The sequence below is a fragment of the Trichoderma breve genome, chromosome 3 (assembly GCF_028502605.1).
Source record: "Trichoderma breve strain T069 chromosome 3, whole genome shotgun sequence".
In the NCBI taxonomy this organism is placed as follows: Eukaryota; Fungi; Ascomycota; class Sordariomycetes; order Hypocreales; family Hypocreaceae; genus Trichoderma; species Trichoderma breve.
The window spans coordinates 4,444,354-4,463,434 of record NC_079234.1 but is presented as its reverse complement, the minus strand read 5'-3'; the positions used below and the strand labels follow the sequence as shown (position 1 = coordinate 4,463,434).

At 50.6% G+C, this 19,081-nt stretch overlaps 6 protein-coding genes across 6 annotated transcripts; 3 read left to right on the top strand and 3 right to left on the bottom strand.

The window, feature by feature from the left end:
• Window positions 1-328: 328 nt before the first annotated feature.
• On the top strand, window positions 329-1,978 carry T069G_05769 (uncharacterized protein; the record flags this gene model as incomplete). The annotated part of the gene is made up of 4 exons (XM_056172979.1): window positions 329-398; window positions 466-858; window positions 919-1,199; window positions 1,283-1,978. 4 exons carry the CDS (start codon window positions 329-331, stop codon window positions 1,976-1,978), a joined length of 1,440 nt encoding a protein of 479 aa, XP_056029837.1.
• Window positions 1,979-2,630: 652 nt separating this feature from the next.
• T069G_05768 (elongation factor tu GTP binding domain-containing protein) lies at window positions 2,631-4,328 on the bottom strand (the record flags this gene model as incomplete). The annotated part of the gene is made up of 3 exons (XM_056172978.1): window positions 2,631-2,661; window positions 2,740-3,726; window positions 3,814-4,328. 3 exons carry the CDS (start codon window positions 4,326-4,328, stop codon window positions 2,631-2,633), a joined length of 1,533 nt encoding a protein of 510 aa, XP_056029836.1.
• Window positions 4,329-8,585: 4,257 nt separating this feature from the next.
• T069G_05767 (uncharacterized protein) lies at window positions 8,586-10,294 on the top strand (the record flags this gene model as incomplete). Its single annotated transcript, XM_056172977.1, has 3 exons — window positions 8,586-9,089; window positions 9,164-9,469; window positions 9,536-10,294. 3 exons carry the CDS (start codon window positions 8,586-8,588, stop codon window positions 10,292-10,294), a joined length of 1,569 nt encoding a protein of 522 aa, XP_056029835.1.
• Window positions 10,295-11,327: 1,033 nt separating this feature from the next.
• On the bottom strand, window positions 11,328-12,859 carry T069G_05766 (DEAD/DEAH box helicase domain-containing protein; the record flags this gene model as incomplete). The annotated part of the gene is made up of 4 exons (XM_056172976.1): window positions 11,328-11,981; window positions 12,052-12,476; window positions 12,554-12,631; window positions 12,826-12,859. 4 exons carry the CDS (start codon window positions 12,857-12,859, stop codon window positions 11,328-11,330), a joined length of 1,191 nt encoding a protein of 396 aa, XP_056029834.1.
• Window positions 12,860-13,728: 869 nt separating this feature from the next.
• Window positions 13,729-16,198, bottom strand: T069G_05765 (FAD binding domain-containing protein; the record flags this gene model as incomplete). The annotated part of the gene is made up of 7 exons (XM_056172975.1): window positions 13,729-13,948; window positions 14,016-15,239; window positions 15,328-15,572; window positions 15,633-15,656; window positions 15,759-15,832; window positions 15,948-16,002; window positions 16,154-16,198. 7 exons carry the CDS (start codon window positions 16,196-16,198, stop codon window positions 13,729-13,731), a joined length of 1,887 nt encoding a protein of 628 aa, XP_056029833.1.
• Window positions 16,199-16,925: 727 nt separating this feature from the next.
• Window positions 16,926-18,596, top strand: T069G_05764 (cupin-like domain-containing protein; the record flags this gene model as incomplete). Its single annotated transcript, XM_056172974.1, has 2 exons — window positions 16,926-17,209; window positions 17,429-18,596. 2 exons carry the CDS (start codon window positions 16,926-16,928, stop codon window positions 18,594-18,596), a joined length of 1,452 nt encoding a protein of 483 aa, XP_056029832.1.
• Between the last annotated feature and the right edge of the window lie 485 nt (window positions 18,597-19,081).

Below are 19,081 nucleotides of genomic sequence, written 5' to 3'. Positions count from 1 at the left end.
AGCACGCCTCCAGCCAAGAGCTCCATGCTACTTGGATGATAGTCAACTTACCAACGACTCAGACACCTTCATTTCCTGGCTAGACATTGCGCCCTTTCTCCCTTTCAAGCTCGGGCGAGTCTGGACATATACGGTTGAACCACTGTGCAAACGGCATGTCCTGAAGACGCTGGTGTACCTGGCCTCGACGCCGACATAGGACCACGCCCCCATTGCTTTCAACTACATACCCGATATTCGCCTCCACGAATCGAACCCTGGATCCGGATACACCCCTGAACCGATTTGCCAATAGTTTTTCAGCTTTATAGAGTGCCAGCACGAAGCAATGGCGGACTCCCGGGAACTTGAACCCCCGCCACAGACCCACGTCGAGGACCCGGGGGCCCATCAGCTGGGTATGTCTTTGTTCTGGATATTGGACGATGCATGTCATACCTAGGCCTTGCTGACATTTTGTAATAGCTGAGGCTTCAGATTCGGAAGACCAATTTACAGACGCACAGTCTGCGCCCACGAGTCCAGGCATCAGCTCGCCGCTCCCCAAGACAAGAGTAGAAAAGGTTGACAATGAACCGTCATATGGAGAAGTGCCTGGTACCGAGGCATACGAGAAGAGGGAGCAAGATGCCGAGCCTGATGAGATTGCCGTGATACCCGTGAAAGACTCCGAGTCCTCACCTTCTACTCCTTTGGAATCGGTCGCTGTTCCCGTCACAGTCGTCGAAGAATCTACAGGCGATTATCCTGGCCAACACGACCCACAGGAGCAAGAGAAGCACAAGGCAGATGCCACCCCCGATATTATATTGAGCCCAAATGGCGAGATAAGAAGTGGCAATGAAGATGCCATTTCAGGTATGGATACTTGAAGAGCTCTCAACACTTAAAGTACGACAATGACTGACTGAGCTGAAGATGCTCCTCTTTCACCCACGTCCTCTTCAGGTCGCTCCAGGAGGGACTCTCACACATCTTCCCAACCAACAATTTTAGCTACGCAAAATCAAGAAGCAGATGAGGAGGTAGCAGCTGAAGAGGAAGACGAGGTCGACGATTTCGGGGACGATTTCGATGACTTCGAGGAGGGCGGTCACGACGATGACTTTGATGACTTTGAGGATGGGTTTCAACATGCCCAGCCCACAACCACAGCATCGGTGCCTCCACCAATTCTCCAACAACAATCATTACCATTTGTATGTGCATGATTTCTTCGTCAAATATGAAGCTGAAAATCCTAACCCTTGCTTCTTGCCTTTCAACGCTAACATTCATGCAGTCGATACCCGACTTCGATGGGCTGAGCCTGGATGAAGTCATCTCCGCAGTAGAACCAAATTTACCTAATCTCTTCCCTCCCGAAGAGCTCGACTTCCAACCCTTTCCGCAATTATCAAAAGATTCATCTATTTTCCTTACGCCACGTTCTGCCTCCCTATGGTCCCAGCTCGTCGCTCCCCCGCCTCTCGCGCCGCCCGATTGGATTCGTTCACGGACGCGCCGTCTATTTCTCGTCTCTCTAGGAGTTCCCGTAGATTTAGATGAAATCCTCCCAGCCTCCAAGCAGAAGAAGCTTGTGCTGCCGTCACTCAACATCCCTGCATCTTCGCCTAGAGGCTCAAGCGATTTGCGATCAGCGACAAGACTAAAACAAGGCGACGGAAATGCTTCGTCCACATCAATAGACTCTCAGGGGAAGCCGTCGACTTCTAAGAGGAGGAAGGGGCCGCCACCTCAGCCGGAACTAGACCTGGTGGTAGCGAAGCATCTTTGCCAGACGACGGATGAAGCACTAGACGGCATGACTGATCAAGAATTAACACAGCATGTGGCCAAATTAGAGGCCATGCAGGGGGCAGCTAAAGAGGTGCTGGATTACTGGACAAAACGGACAGATGAGAAAATCGGGGATCGCGAGGCATTTGAAGGTGTTATAGAAAATCTGGTAGCACATGCCCGAAAAGTACGCAAGTAGATTTGCATCATATATAGTGAATACTATGGATTTATCCCAGATTCCAAGTCCATTGATCCGGTGGCGGTTTGTGCTTTTTTATCTTGTCTCATTATTCATGCCCGTCCCGGTATGTCAAGTTGATTCTCTTTGAAGTTCCAGTTCTTGTTAGTTGGATCGGTAGACATATCAACTGACCACGCTGAAGCTCGTTATCCTTGCCTCTTTGGCAAGGTTATCTTGTTTGACCAGCTATTCTTGGCTGCGTATATAAGCTACCTGGTATTATCAGCTAGTAGATTTGGGTAGCAGATGGTGGAAGAAAGAAACGATAGTAGCAGATACTGGAAGAAGGTAGCAGAAGTAATAGATGAATCCGCTGGGATGGCGACTAGATAGAAAATGCTGTTTTTTTCATTGTCCTTCAATGGAAAACTGCTACTTCGATTCTGATCTAGATACTCTGATCGTGCCCCTGATTCCCAGTGCCTCCTAATCATACGTGCTGTTATTTCTGATAATCGAATTGGGATAATTTGAAATTTTTTTTGACTATAGAATAAAAAAGCTGCCTTAACCCTATTACAGAGATACCCTTAGGCGTAGCTTCCAGCCCAAAATTCCATAATAAATCGCTATATACCTAGACAAGTTTTTCTTTCCGGCTCTACGCTTATGCTGAGCTGGGCTCCAGAGTAACACCACTGAACGATATGTTAGCTTCAAGGCCTAAAAGAAGGGGTATTCAGGAAGGGGAAATGAGAAGAAGGCAAAAGACTTACGCAGCAATAGTAGCCCATCCGATAAGACGCCAGTGCTTGTCGATACGTCGGCTGAGGGCGACCTTCTCACCGATGTCTGTGCAGACGGGGCTGGTCAGGACCAGCTTGGCAGCATCGTTCTTGATGGCGGCAACCTTGGCACCGGTTGATGTGGAACCAATGTTGACCATGATGACTTCGTTCTTAGCCAGCTTGGCGACCTTGGCTTGCTTGCCATCTGCGGTCTTGACACCCAGCAGACGTCGGAGGAGGTAGAAGTTGATTTCGATTTCGCTGTAGATGTCGGGTAGCTTGCCCTTGAGACCGAGGACGAAACCGACCAGACGATCAGCACGGCAAAGGGTAGGGTCGATCTGGGTACCGACACCGATCAGGCCACCGGGCACAGCGTACTTGAGATCATTGCCCTCCGAGTTGAGAGAGATGACCTTGCTGAAGAGGGGAGTGCACTTGAGAGCACCGCTGTTGTCGCGTGAGACAATACCGGGACGGATCTCAATCTCGTCACCAAGCTTGAGGACACCGTGCAGGATACTGCCACCGGCAACACCACCCTTGAGGTCGTCGATTTCAGCACCGGGCTTGTTGACGTCGAAGGAACGGATGACGATCATGCGGGGCTCCAGAGAGAGGTCTCTGACGGGCACGGGGATGGTGTGGACAATGGCGTCGAGAACAGCATCAACGTTGATCTTGAGCTGGGCAGAGATAGGGACGACGGGGGACTTTTCGGCAACAGTTCCACGGATGAACTTGAGGATTGACTCATAGTGCTGCTGGGTAACCTCCTCCCTCATCAGGTCGACCTTGTTCTGAAGGATAATGATGTTCTCCAACTTCATAATCTCGATGGCGGCCAAATGTTCTGACGTTTGGGGCTGAGGGCAGGATTCGTTGCCTGCAATGAGAAGAAGGGCGGCGTCCATGACAGCGGCTCCTGACAACATAGTGCTCATGAGAATATCGTGACCAGGGCAGTCGACAAAGCTGGAAGAGGTTAGATATCGAAATGTACAAGTCTTATATTACCATCCTTTGGCTAAGGAGTGGTCGAGGGGACAAGTTGATACGTACGAGACGTGTCTTAGTAGTCGGTATGTACCACCACAGCCATCTCTCTCGCAAGGAGGGTCAACCTCCTTCTCACTACCGTAGCTTCGGTAGCATCCCGGACGAGGGCAGGCGGCGTTGTCACACTGGTAGATCTTGGCGTTGGCGTATCCAAGCTTGATGGTGATGTTACGGATCAGCTCGTTCTTGAATCGAACGGTCTGAACACCAGAGATGGCCTTGACGACGGTGGACTTTCCGTGAGCGACGTGGCCAATGGTACCGATGTTGATGGTCGCCTGGCGAGCAATAATCTCGGGGGTGAGGGGCGTCAAGACGGAAACATCGAGATCTTTAGGATCGGTCTGTGGGGGCAGCGGAGGTTTTACTGCCGCCTGGTTGGGGATGACGGGGTTGGACTTCTTCAGCGCCGGCTTGAGGGCCTTGTCTTCGAGAGATTCGACGTTATCCTGGGCGTCGATGGACTCTCCGGAGTCCGAGTCGGACTGGATATCGTCGTATTTGGGGTCGTCGGACATTGTGACGGGACGTGGACGTGGGCGGGGCAGTTGATGCTTGTTAGGGAGGTCGAGAGAAGGTATTCTGCGAAGGATTTTAAGAATTGGAGAACTTCGACAGTTTGAGGGAAGCGAGGGAGCTCACGTGCAAACCAACCAAGTTTAACAGGGAAATGCAGGTGCCTCCAAGGTTTTGGTTGCTATAAAATTGCGGAGGTTTGCACAAGCAGCCATTTCACCGTCGAGTCAAAATTCATCGTGTGCAGCATGATGACTCTTACGCTAAACCGGGTTTGTCGCGATAAACTGATAAGGATTCTTGCCCCTCCACAGCCAGAATTCGGCAAGCCCCTCTATGGAGCTTCATGGAACTTATTATGGCAATGAATTGGGCGGTACAGTAGACATTTAATCCGAATATCAAAAGATTCGAGTCATATAAACGGCAAAAATAATGTTACAGAAATAAAACAAAAGGTAAAATTAACAAATATTCTCAGCCAAAGGCTAAAATTTTGAGCGCTAAAGCTCGAGAATTGATAGCCAAAGCTCCAAGTTAGCCACATAGTACAATGACAGGCACAAGAAGAGCAATTATACACTAATGTACATCCAGATATACTAGGAAAATATTTACCGTAGTAGTTGATAGTAGAGAAGATAGCATTAGTAGCAGATGGTAGAGAAGGTGGCGATAGTAGCGGGTGGTATGTGAAGAACTACCTTACCTACCACGCCAACACCACCCCGGAACATACTCAATGTTCCCGATGATCCAAGCACTTAACTGGAGTCTCCCGCAGCAGTCATTGAGCGGTACGTACGAACAAACACCAAATCGTAAGCGGTATATATGCCTATCAATGACACTACGTAGGTAGGTAAAGAATACTAACCTATATTAAAGCTATTGGGCCTGAATGTTCTTTTCTATCTCGTTGTAGCACTCTTAGTATCTACGCCCAATCGCTCATTTGACGGCTCACCGAGCTGCTTGTATTAAAAACAGCGACAATCCTGATACCATATGTACGGGTAGAGAGGTATAGACGTCGTTTTTAGACGAAAAGTAAAACGATGACTCAAAGTGGCAGCAGGATGTTGAGTGGAGAAGCTGTGCGCTCTCGTATCTGATGGCACTCTCTCTTTATCTTGATAGCAGGATATAGATATGCTTCATTCTTCTACTAGGTACTGAGCAGATGGCTTACAACAATCTAGCAATTGTTATACGTATTCAAAAAAATCTCATTTGAATACAAGAGCCGAAGCTGCGCTATTCCTAGGTAGGTTGAACGTGGAATTACTCTCTGGCTTTGGTGAGAGCCATCAACTAACCTAGCCCTGAAGAGAGCAGAGAGCTTCCACGCCACCCAGAGGAGAAACTACACGCATGACGACGCTGTCATTCAAAAGAGATGAAGGGCCGATCAGGATGCAGGAGTTGGCTGAAAAAAGCATTTAATTCTTACGCCTTGTCTATCCGGCGGAAGATTACTATCAGTAGTTCACCAAACCAGGGACCGGCCGCCTGGTCATTGGTCGGGATAATTCGATAAACGACATCAGCCGGCATGTGCCCGCAAGCAACTGTCGAGCTCACATAGATAAAGGCCTGCTAAGTAGTTTAGTAGTTCCAGGTAAATGCTTGTGGCGGCCGATTTATTTCCGGGAGCTCTACTCCGTACAAAACTTCACATGGCAAATGGCTAGTTACTCGTCACTCGATTTCACCTCTAGCAGTGTGCTAAATGCTGACCCGATGACGTGCCTGGGTGTTTGGTGATTTCCCGGTAGATGGGGTTGTCATGCAAGTAAAGTGATGACAGGCCGTATGGGGAAGAAACGGATGTTGGGGGCGATGCAAAGCAGAAGAATTGAAGAAATGTTGCTCTGCTTTGGGGTTGATGGGGGCCATGGATAAAGACCCGTACATACAAATGAGGGCACTTGTATCTGTTGGTGATGAGAGATGCAACCGTGCAGATGCTTGGCCCATGGTGTGGAGACGGACAGTATCTCGACGGGCTTCATGCTACTACTACTACTATCACACTGATGTGTTTTGAAACTGTGTGTGTGTACACCTACTACAGCACTCGTATATAGCCAAATGGTGGAAGCAATGTAGCACGGGCACTTTGTAGCTCATGACATGCATGCACCCATACCATGAACCGACAATGGAGATGCTCGTCGTACAAGGCAGGGTCCACACGCGAAATCACACTGCACGAAAGCGCCTCCATCACCAACATGAACAGGCCGTGTTGTTGCTGCCGTACTCTGTAGCACCGCCTGTGCATTTGGTATATCTCAGTATTACAAATAACACATGCGGCTCTCCGGGTCAACGACAACTCTGCTCCGTAGCAGACGCAAGAGAAGAGCTGCAACACGGCCCACGGGCAAACCCGTTGACCGCCCACCCCCGGATGGCGATAGAGCCGGAGCTGTAGTATGGAAAAGGCGTAGACGAACTTTGTTGTGGGGGATGGTCAGCGTCTGCTGACGGGCTTGGTCGGGCTCTCACGCCACGGGCTGCCTTAGTGCCAACGATGGAAAAACGAAGAAGAATAAGAAGGAGAGAATGGACTGCATGAATGAATCAGTTGATTAGATGGAATTGAGACAAAATCAAAATCAAGTTTTGGTGGGCGGCTGCTGAAGCACATCGGTGGGTGTTGTTTAAAATAGCAACACAAGCTTGATGGACACATGGATTTCAATTTCGACCATGGACGGGTTGTCTTGAGATGAAAAAAATCTGGGCGCGAACAGACGGGCCCTGGCAGCAGCAAATCCCATATCTCTGATTGCCGCCGAGAGACTGCAGTGGCTTGCGCCCATCACAGGCGTCTGGCTCCCTGATTGGCCCGAGAGCGTGCGGGCACAGAGACATTAGCACTTGGAGCCCCTGCAAAGGCCCTAAAAAGGGCCCGCGGGTGCTTCTGGGGCTGGGCCAATCAGGATGTCGAGCTGGGGGCGTCGTCTCACTGGAAATTCGGGACCCCGGCGGCAGCTGCAGCGCGTCGAGCGGAGTAAGAGCAGCCGCTGCTTTTTGATTGCTTGCTGGAAGTGAAGCCAGAGAGAGAGGAGAGGCAAAAGACAATCGAGGCGAGAGAGAGAAAAAACTAGCAAGGGGGGGAGGCGTTGCCGGCTTACAAGTTGAGTTAGTATGGCTGCGTACTCGTTTCTTTTGACAGAACGACCAACCACGAGGTTTGCCAGCCACTTCCGGGTCCGCGCCCGCCAGCAAGGGAAAAAAAGAAGGAAAGGAAAAAGACGTGCCGGGCTCAATATTACTCGTCAAGTGCGTGTGCTCGTATGGCACACACGGCAGAGTCAAAGTTGATGGATGTTGGTCCCCGGAGTTTAAAGCTGGGTGAGATAATAGTGCAGCCGTAGCCTTGCGTGATTCTTGTTCTTGTCTTTTACCATTGTCTGTTACCTTACCGACTTGTCTCTCCTCCTCTCTTCTGTTCTATACCTGCCTGTCTGCCGTCTCGTCTCACTCCATCTCACCACGCAAATTGCTCGTACTCGTGAATATACGCAGCTGCCAGCAATAGACAGACAGGACAGGCACACGCATTCAGACCCGCCCTCAAAGCGCCCAATCTGCACAATCAGACCCTCCAGAGCCAATCTGCATCTCGCCGTGGCCAGTTCGGCGGCTAGCCGCGCACGCCTCTGGGCGCATCACACCCTCCAGTCGCCTATCAGATCGCCCGCCATCCCATCCAATATCGTCGTATGAGCTGTATTGGGGGCCCTTGCCATCGAACACGCCCCTCAACCCAGCCAGAAAGGCGAGTAAGAAAAGAGTAGTAACCGGTCTCGGCTCCGCAGAAGCGAGGAAAAAAGAGAGCTTGCATCTACCATCTAATACTCGCCGGGTTTCTTTTTTTGGCCGGCGCCTCGTCCTTCTTGTCGAATGAGCTCGTCGCATCTGTGTCGTCGCCGTTGTCCTCAAAACTCTTGCGCTCCCGCCACGCCTTTTGGAGTCCTCCCTTTTTCTCCTTCTTGCTCCTCGATAGCTGGACTCGCCACACTTTCTTCAATCGTGATTACTGTACTGTTGCTTTTTTTGGTGTATTCCCTTACTCTCTTTTTTTCTTCTGCTACGAGGCCTACCACATCGACTGGGTCGAGAGAGTTTGGGTTCTCGAGTGTACTGTCCTGTCTCGACTTACACGATCAACACAAACTGCAACATATTTGATTTCCCCTCAAACCTCCCCAAGTAAAGAAAAACAAAATATCTAAAAGTCCAAAATGGACAACCAAGGTTCGTCATCACTGACGCAGGAGACGAAGCCGTCTTCAGCGCAGCAAGACGCAGCTGTCATTGACACACCTACGCCCGCAGGCTTCAACTTTGGCGAGAAGAAGCGGCCCGCCGCTCTCAACCTCACACACGCCCGAACCGGCACCTCGTCAAGTTCTTCATCAGAAAGCTCGCTCAAGGTACCGCGGACTCCTCGCTTCGCCGAGGCAACGTCTGTCCACTCGCCCGTCGAGAACGGCGCTTCACCCTTTGCCGACCCGCCCAACGCTCAAGCCTCCGACTCTCAGCCTGGCGATGTCGGCTTTGGCTACATCAGCAACTCGGGCAGTGACCGCGAGTCTCTCCGCATGCCAAAGTCCCCCCTCAAGAGCGCCATGAGGGTACCTGGAACCCCTGCCAGGACACTCAACCTCATGAGCCCTACGTTCCGCGAGGAGGACATTCTGGAGAAGCGAGAGCAGCAGACGGAAAAGGAGCAGGCCAGAGATCTGGTACGTCTATTCAAGATCAATCTGCATATCTAAACAAGAAAAAAGAACGACAGCTAACATGACTCCCACTCTAGAAAATCAAGGTCCGCGTACGCATGGCCAAGTTCGCCCTCCGAAGTGTCCACTTCAGCTGCTCGCTCATCATCCTCGCCATGCTCTCGTCGTCCTTTGCCATCTTCAACGCCACAAAGTCTCTCCCCCAGCAGAGCAAGATGCCCTCGTGGGCCAACGGAACCAACCCCTGGGCCCAGAAGCTCGTCCTCGCCATGGCCTGCGTATCTCTCGCTATCTCGGTCCTGGTCTTTGTCGCATACTGCCGCGGAGGACATCGCCGCGCTGAGAAGGTTGGCACTTATTATACGATTTTCGCTATTGGTTGGGTATGTATATACTGGATTTTAGATCTTCGATTTGGGCTTGTATCCAGACTAACACCTCCTCTCCAGTTCATCGTCAGTCTTATCCTATGGGTTCTCGCCGCTGCCGTCTTCTCCAACTCTAAAAGCAACGGCAACAACAAAGACATGTGGGGATGGTCCTGCGTGCAAAACACCCGATCTGAGGTCTTCTCCGACAAGGTCAAGTACGCCCTGGTGTGCCGCCTGCAGAACTGGACCCTCATCTGCATCATCATCGAAGTCGTGCTTGAGGTCATCAGCATCCTGCTCTACAGTGTCATCTTCTACCGCTACTACTCCAAGCGCCGCCTGCACAAGTCCATGGACGTTCGTGACCGTGCCCGCTCCGATCTCTACCTCGCACAGCTTCGCTCGCAGTCTGCTCCCAACACCCCTGGTTTCCCACGATCTCCCGGCATGGGAGGTGTCCCAATGACGCCCAGCATGTTCCCACCCAAGTCGCCCGCTCTTAGCCAGTACGCCCTGTCGCCTCGCCACGCCCCGGCCAACTTTGGCAGCCTCGGCGGCATCGACGAGAAGAGCACCTTCACCCCAAGCGTCCAAGTCGTCGCTGAGCCTCCTTCTCAATTCTCCAAGCCTCAGCTTCCCTTCAAGCTCCAGGCTCCTCCTACAAAGGCTCCCTCTGCCACGCCCAAGACTCAGAGCCCTCTGTCTCCGGCACCGCCTCAGTCAGAGACTCTGCACGATCACGCTCCTGTAGCCGCAGATGAGCCAACATACGACGCTGTGCCCATCCCCGGCGCATACAGCGGTGCTCCTCCCAACACCTTTGGCCAGGCCATGTAAGATATGACCAACAATACGAAAAGAGGAAAAACAACAAAAACAAAAATCTTTCAAAATTGTGATGACGATATTTTTTACTCTTCTTTACTTTCTTTTGTCTACTACTTTTTGATGATGCGAGATTAAAAACCTCCCCTGGGGAACAGGATGATTATTTCCTCGAGTTATTTTTATGGGTGAGAGAAGGGAGGTCAAAGGATGTTAATTACCATACAACATATACCACTTGGGGCGTTTTTTACTTTTTGCTATTTTGTTTATTCTTTTGTTGGAGAGGGCAGGCAAATGATTGGAAATCTCATGTCGTAACTGGATTCGACAGTACTCTATGGACATATATATACTATGTACCTGTATATCTGTGACAACTTTTCTAATTGACAGTACATTGATCACGTTAAAACCGTTTCTCCTCTTGCTTGTGTGTGAACTATGGGTTTTGCTCGTTTGAAAATGTGTTCTTGCTCTCTCTCACACTTGGGAAATTGTATATGAGCTATTTATAACGTGAGGGATGGGTTGGTGACTTAGTAATGCCATACAAAGTGCACGAAGGAGCAGAGAGACTACAGTTTATGACATGATTTCACGTTGGCACATAGCAGACAAGATTGAAGTAGTACTAAACTTTTTTGAAAAAAAGACAAATCATGATAGCGACTCCTAGATACAGACACTCAGAGGCGACAGGAACAGGGTACTAAAAAAAAGAGAATCATTGCATTACTTTTGGTTGCCCGCCACACCTTCATGTCATTAAGGTGCAAAGGACTTCCTGAGCCTTCGTCACGCAGCCAATCCTGCCCCCCTTTTTCCTTGCAAGTCGCCCCCTCGAGACCGGCTTTTTCAAAAATGCGGTCCCGGATGCCCCCCTCTCTAGAAACGTTTGAATCTATCAGCAGCTACCGTCAAATACTGGAACGATGCCTCTTCCCACAAATGGTCCCCAACTATCATAAACAGGGCTACGCGATATCAAAAAAAGATGGTAGCCCGGAGCGGGTGAAAAATAAGACGCGGTGGCAATCTTTCTTTAGATGAGATCGGCAACGTTCATGGGCATTTCCTCAATCTGGGTGCTGTAGAACTGTTCAATCTCACGCATCATGCGGACATCGTCGGCGGTGACAAAGTTGATGGCAACACCCTTTCGGCCGAAACGACCACCACGACCGATACGGTGGATGTAGTTCTCCCGGTTGGCGGGGAGATCGTAGTTGATGACCAGGGAAACCTGCTGGACATCGATACCACGGGCCAGCAGGTCAGTGGCGATCAGGACACGAGAGGAGCCGGATCGGAACTCCTTCATAATCAGGTCACGCTGAGCCTGGTCCATGTCACCGTGCATGGCAGAGACGGTGAAGTCACGGGCAGTCAGCTTGTCAGTCAGCCAGTCGACCTTTCTGCGGGTGTTGCAGAAGATGACGGCCTGGGTAATGGTCACGGTCTCGTACAGATCGGACAGGGTGTCGAGCTTCCACTCCTCCTTCTCGACAGCAATGTAGAACTGCTTGATACCTTCCAGGGTAAGCTCGTCCTTCTTGACGAGGATACGGACGGGGTCACGCATGAATCGGGTGGTGACCTCAAGGACGTCCTGGGGCATGGTAGCGGAGAGCAGGACAACCTGGGTGGACTGAGGAAGGAGCTGGAAGATGTCGTAGATTTGGTCGGTGAAACCACGCTGGAAGAGGCAGTAAATGTTAGCAAAGCCGTATCACTAGCCGAGAAGGCATAGTTCGAGGGTTCCTTACAGAAAGCATCTCATCGGCCTCGTCGAGGACGAACATCTTCATGGCGTCGGTCTTGAGGAAACGACGCTGGATCATGTCGTGGACACGGCCGGGGGTACCGACAACGACCTGGGGGCCGTCCTGGAGGGCCTTCATGTCCTCACGGACGCTGGTGCCACCAATGCAGGCGTGGCACTCAACGTTCATGAAGTCGCCAATAGCGACAACGACCTTCTGGATCTGCTGGGCCAGCTCACGGGTGGGGGCAAGGATCAGAGCCTGGCACTGCTTGACGGCGGGGTCGATCTTCTGGAGAACGGAGATGGAGAAAGTGGCAGTCTTTCCAGTACCGGACTGGGCCTGGGCAATGACATCGTGGCCCTTGATAACAGGCATGATAGCACGCTGCTGGATAGCAGAGGGACGCTCGAAACCGTAGGCGTAGACTAGGCCCCTGTTAGATTTTGGCCCCTTTTTGTAGGAAAGTCGCTTCGTGCGGGAGTGGAAGAGGGATAGCACTCACCACCTCGGAGGAGCTCAGACTTGAGGTTCATGTCATCAAAGGAGTCGACGGTCTCGTCGTAGTTAGACTCGATCTGTCCTGTAACGCAACCGTCGTTAGCAAAAATTGTCGAGAAGCAGGGCGGGGCGGCCATGGGGATCGCAAGGTTGGGTATCGTGGGGTCGTAAGTCAAAAAGAGTCTGCGAGCGTTTGCGCGCACAAGCAAGGCCTCCGGAAGACTCCGACATCACAATCCGCCAGCCATATGATGGAGATTTTGCAGCCCAACTCACCCTCGGGGACATCCTCGAGTCCTTTGTCAGCCATGATTGCGGTTGAAGAAGAAAATCTAGATCAAGCACAGCTCGACCTAGAATGGTTGAAGAAGAAGTAGGCGGGGTGGTAGCGACAAGAAAACAACAGACTTCTCTCGAGAGAAGGCTGGGAACGTTTGATAAACTGAAAAGTTGTCGACTATATTCGTACACTCTCGATATACACGAGAGCAGAAGGAACCTAGGAAAAAAAAGTCGTGATGATATATGCAGTGAAGGTGGGAGAGAGGAGAGAGAAAAAAAAGACGACTGAGGGGCGATGCTTGTTTTTTTTTTCCTACCCACCATGGCTGTGGCCAATCACTTTGGGGTCGGGGTGGCCTGGTGGGGCAGCGGTTAGGGTACCTAGAGCACTGTACAGGCGAAGTTAGCATTCAAGAATTTTTTTCCATTCTGTCAATATGGAGTACAGTGCACTAGCATACAGTAAGGTGGCCGGGCTGAGAGGAACTTAGTCCCTAGCGCAGTACACTTTGTGGCGGGTTCTGCCTACAGGTTACATCCACTGCATTACATGTGGTGTTGCTGGCATCGAGTCACGGAGGATTTGGCTTATCTCACAAAAGGTATGCTTTGTGACTCATTGGGGAATGTTAATAATTTTTTTCTGTTTGCTAAATCTCAAACTTTGATATAATACAATATAGCTAGTGTTAATCGAAATATTGAGCCTCGGTGGCAATCAATATCCGTACTAACTCGACCTCCATTTACCCTTACGAACGAAACTTTGCTTCGTGCGTATGCAGAGGATACTATATTAGACAACTCTTTTTTCGCCAACATGACCCTTTTACTTCTTGCTTATAAACTCAAACACTTGTTGTACGTCAATATTAAAACGGCTGGGTAGTTAGCTGCTTAATAGACACGCTTGAAGGGAGGTACAGGCTTGCACTCGTTCTCGTCCAGAGTGGTGGAAATGACCTTGCGGTATGTCAGGTCTACCTTGCCGTGAGGCTGCTTCTGGAAGCTGAGAGTGTGCTTCATCCAGTTCTCGTCATCACGGTCGGGGTAGTCCTCACGGGCGTGAGCGCCACGAGACTCCTTTCGGGCAGCAGCGGCGGTGGCGGTTTGAACACTGTGACATGCAAAAGTTAGTCATAGTTCTCGTCACATGTGATTTGGGTGTCGTAGATAACACTTACGCGCAAGTCAACAAGTTTCTCAGCTCAAGGGTCTCGACGAGATCTGAGTTCCAGATCATGCTGCGGTCCTTGATGCCAACATCCGCAAAGGTTGAATCAACCTCGTTCATCCTGCGGACACCCTCGTCCAAGCTCTCCTGAGTTCGGAAAACGCTGACCTCGGTCTGCATGGTCTTCTGCATGGCCAGACGGATCTCAGCAGTGCTCTTGGGGCCGTCAGATGTTCGGATCTTGTCAAGGACCTCAATGTGGTCAGAACCAGCATCGGCAGCGAGAGGCTTCAGGTTGGCGCCAGGGGTGAAGTTGTCACGGATGGTGTGGGCAACGGCACGACCAAAGACGACCAGATCCAAAAGGGAGTTGGCGCCCAGTCGGTTAGCACCGTGGACAGACACTGAAGCAGCCTCACCGCAAGCGAACAGGCCAGGGACGACCTTGTCCTGGCCGTTCTCATCAATAGTGAGAACCTCACCAGTGTATCGGGTAGGGATACCACCCATGTTGTAGTGGACAGTAGGCAGGACGGGGATGGGCTGCTTGGTGACATCGACACCAGCGAAAATGCCGGCAGTCTCAGAAATACCAGGAAGTCGCTCAGCGAGAATTTCCGCAGGCAGGTGGCTGAGTTGCAGGAAGATGTGATCCTTCTCAGCACCAACACCACGACCCTCGCGGATCTCCATTGTCATTGATCGAGAGACAACGTCTCGAGAGGCGAGATCCTTGGCGGTGGGGGCATATCGCTCCATGAAGCGCTCACCCTCGCTGTTCAAGAGATAACCGCCCTCACCACGAGCACCCTCAGTGATCAGGCAACCAGCGCCATAGATACCAGTGGGGTGGAACTGAACGAACTCAAGATCCTGGTTGGGCAGACCAGCTCGGGCCACCATGGCCATACCGTCACCGGTACAGGTGTGGGCAGATGTGCAGCTAAAGTAAGCACGTCCGTAACCACCGGTTGCCAAGACGGTGTTGTTGGCTAGGAATCGGTGCAGAGTGCCGTCTTCCTGGTTGTAGGCGAGGACACCACGGCATTCACCATCTTGCATAATCAGGTCGATGGCGAAGTACTCGATGAAGTAGTTGGCGTTGTATCGGAGAGACTGGCCGTAGAGAGTGTGCAGAAGAGCGTGACCAGTTCGGTCAGCGGCGGCACAGCATCGGTAGGCCTGACCACCCTTGCCAAACTTCTGCGATTGACCGCCAAAAGCTCGCTGGTAGCTAAACGAAAAACATCCGTATTAGTAAAATGCGGGGGAGGGGCACCAAAGAAGGTGTTTGGTATCATGGCATGATTGAAGAAACTCACATCTTGCCATCCTCAGTTCGGGAGAAAGGGCAGCCGTAGTGCTCCAGCTCGATAATGGAAGCAGGGGCCTCACGGGTCATGTAGTGGATGGCATCCTGGTCACCCAGCCAGTCGGAGCCCTTGACAGTGTCGTACATGTGCCATCTCCAGTCATCTTCGTGCATGTTTCCCAGGGCAGCGTTGATACCGCCCTGAGCAGCAACCGTGTGACTTCGTGTGGGGAAGAGCTTAGAAATACAGGCGGTCTTGAAGCCAGCTTCGGCAAGACCCATTGTTGCTCTCAAACCTGCACCGCCGGCACCGACAACAAGTGCGTCGTATTCATGATCCTAATAGTCGCGACACATGGTCAATTGACAACGTCCTCTTGCATCTTGTCTCGCTGACCCAGGGAGATGTCAATCCGGGGGCGGGGGAGGGGGCCGACGTACAATGACGGGGTACTTGGAGCTAACAAAGGGGGAAGCTTCCTTTGCTCTCAAAGGTCCATTTGTGATAATGCGGGCTATTTTTAAGAACATATATCAGCACCTGATCGCATGCCTGTCTTTTCTTCTCGTGATATTCGATCGGAAATCGCCAAATCGCAAATTGTAGCTCTCGGAATGGAATGGACCTACCTGCCGGTCGGGTAGATGAGAAGTTCCTAAGCTGGCTCCTGGCAAATCGCGAAAACTATGGCCAATGTCAGTATCAACTAGCTGCAAGAAAGAAAAGAGGCCAATCGAGCTCATGGTTCTCCAAGCTATGCTCGCCCGGCGATCCGTTTTGCGCGCAGAGCAACGGAGGGGCAGCAGATTCGCAAGTTTTTTTTCTGGTTACGTACCGAAGAGCCAGAGGCCAACTTCCTCAAAGCCATAGAAGATGCCATTGTGAGCGAAGCAAGAAATCCGGGGTCACCAGGCTGCGTCCGCGCAAAAATTTGAAGCAGCAATGGCTTTACACAGACAGCTCGGCAATGCTTGGAGGTTTGGCAGCGTATGTCACGTTTTCGTAGATGGAGACTTCGGAAAAGCATGTGTCGGTCCTCGGCTATCTGGACCAATCAGAGACTGTGTATTTGTAGTGGGATCGGGATTAGTAAGGATATGGGAAGCAGACGGGCTGAACACTGGTGCTAGGCGGTACGTACCAATGCTTGTGATGCCGCGCGAATCAGTCTATAAGACGACGGGTCGATAAATGTTCTGAATCATTGAGCAGCGGCCTAGATAAATAATTGGTGAAATTATATATCACTTTAGTTCTAATAAACATATTTTTTAAAACACAAATCGCAGAATTGAGGTGGCCAAAACGGGATTCTTTCTTCTCTGTGCCTATATTCTGGCTGTGATGGCCCCATTTTACTCGGCACGACAGCAGCCATTGGGCAGAGAAGAAAGAATCTGCCCACTAACAACTTTTGTCAACACCACACGACCAGCTGTACTTCACGGCCAAAAAATCTTGATCTCCTTTGCTAGAAATAGCAAATATCATCTTATTACTTGACCAAATTAAAACATACACTTTACTTGGCTTTTTTCAGCTCGAATTCTGCACAACAGGGTTTTCAGTGCCCAAAAATCGGTCAATTCTTTGTCGCGAATAGCATCATGCCTTCAGCAATTTCATACGAAGCCAGCGACTTAATTGGCGATAGCCATTCTGATTCAATACCAACTCACCCTCTCGGAGTCAAACCCCTGGGAAACCAGTATCTCGCCACGGGGCCGAATGCCCGAAGAAGTATTGGCACATGGGCAGTTCTACCCGATGAGATCCTTGCCCTTGTTCTCGAGGGTTTTGACAAAAGCTCACTTTTGAGCCTTGGGTCTACATGCAAGTTTTTATATGCCTTCTGCCATTCTGAAGAATTATGGAAAGCACTTTATCTTCGGTAAGTTTTTGCCATGATTTCCTTGTGTGGATATACCCCATGTGTGTGCTCGCGAAACAAGTGCTATCGTCCCAAGCAACTCATCTCTATCTCCGTGGCAACGCAGTAAATCTGTTTATATGTGCCTGATATTCAACAGTCACGTATAATTCCAACAGACATTCGTGATCCATAGGATTAAGTCAGTGATGGCACGAGCTAACGTGGAATAAACTTTAGATCTCAGTCAACGAGCTCCTCATCTATTAATTGGCGGGGATCATGGAGATCGACTGTCTTGGGCCTTGACAGTGGTCAACAAGCAAAGGTTGACTGTGGCAACGTCTTTTCCGATGTCCTACATCGACCTTTTGCCTGCAGCAATATTGAGCTAGCAAAATATGTCACGGGGATACCAAAAGCTAATCAGATTCGCCGGTTTGAGAATCTCACATATGAAGAGTATGCTGAAAGATGGACTGAGCAACCTTTTGTCTTGACGAAATGCATACAAGAATGGCCAGTTTACTCCCAGTGGACCATTGATTCCTTACTCGACAAGTTCGCCGACGTTGAGTTTCGTGCCGAAGCAGTGGACTGGACATTTTCACAGTATTGTGATTATATGAATCGGAACAGAGACGAAAGCCCTCTCTACTTGTTTGATCGAAAATTCGCTGAGAAGATGGAGCTCAAGGTCGGACACTCAGAGGGTGCCTCGTATTGGCGGCCCGACTGCTTCGGGCCAGATCTCTTCGAGGTCTTGGGAGACGAACGGCCGGCTCACCGGTGGTTGATTATCGGGCCCGAACGAAGCGGGTCTACCTTCCACAAGGATCCCAACGGGACGAGTGCGTGGAATGCCGTGATTCAGGGGGCTAAATACTGGATCATGTTTCCGCCAACGGCCCAGGTACCCGGAGTTTACGTATCTTCAGACAGCAGCGAAGTGACAAGCCCTCTAAGCATTGCTGAGTGGTTGCTCACGTTCCACGACGAGGCAAGACACATGCCTGAGTGCGTTGAGGGCATCTGCAATGCTGGAGAGATACTTCATGTTCCGAGTGGATGGTGGCATCTCGTGGTGAACATTGAAAAGGGCATTGCGCTGACACAAAATTTCGTCCCTCAGTCTCCCAGCTTGAATCTAGTTTCCGAAGTCTTGTCGTTCCTAAGGGACAAGCCGGATCAAGTCTCTGGCTTCTCGCGAGACGTAGAAGATCCCTTTGGCCTTTTCACAGCCAGACTCAAGCAAGACTACCCAGACGTTCTGGAGAAAGCACTAGAACTAGCTGATAAGAAGAATGGCAGAAAGAGAAAGTGGGATACGGCAGTGGGACGAGATGAAGAGCAAGCAGAAGGATTTAGCTTTGGGTTTGGAGGCGATGATGATGATGAGATCCCGTAATGGCAGTCTATGTATAGATGGGCACTATATCTACGATTAATGGATATCTTGGGAGTTAGCATGAATGATTGACATACAAGTATACGCATATAACATGCTATCTGTAGATTGCAAGTATCGGCATGTAGATAGAGAAATAGGTGCGGGTGTGGGTATACGGAGTACAACGCACTGCGCATGTATGCACGACAACTTGAACTTTGCGGGGCTCCACAGGGGTTGATTCTGCATGGCTCCTCTATTGTTTGTGATGCGATTATCTTGTAAGCAAAGAGGCATCCCTGACACATGTTGACTACAGAGTATTGACCGCGGAATAGGGAGATACTCAAGTTAATTTCCATGAGACCTGTGGCGCTGGCAGTGAATACTAATTGCCCAAGCCATTGCGGGCAATTGCCAATTGGGTGATAGTGAACACGAGCTAAAGATGGAATCAATGCTGGCATCCTTGCCCCGATTCTCGACAGCTGATGCGAGGCACA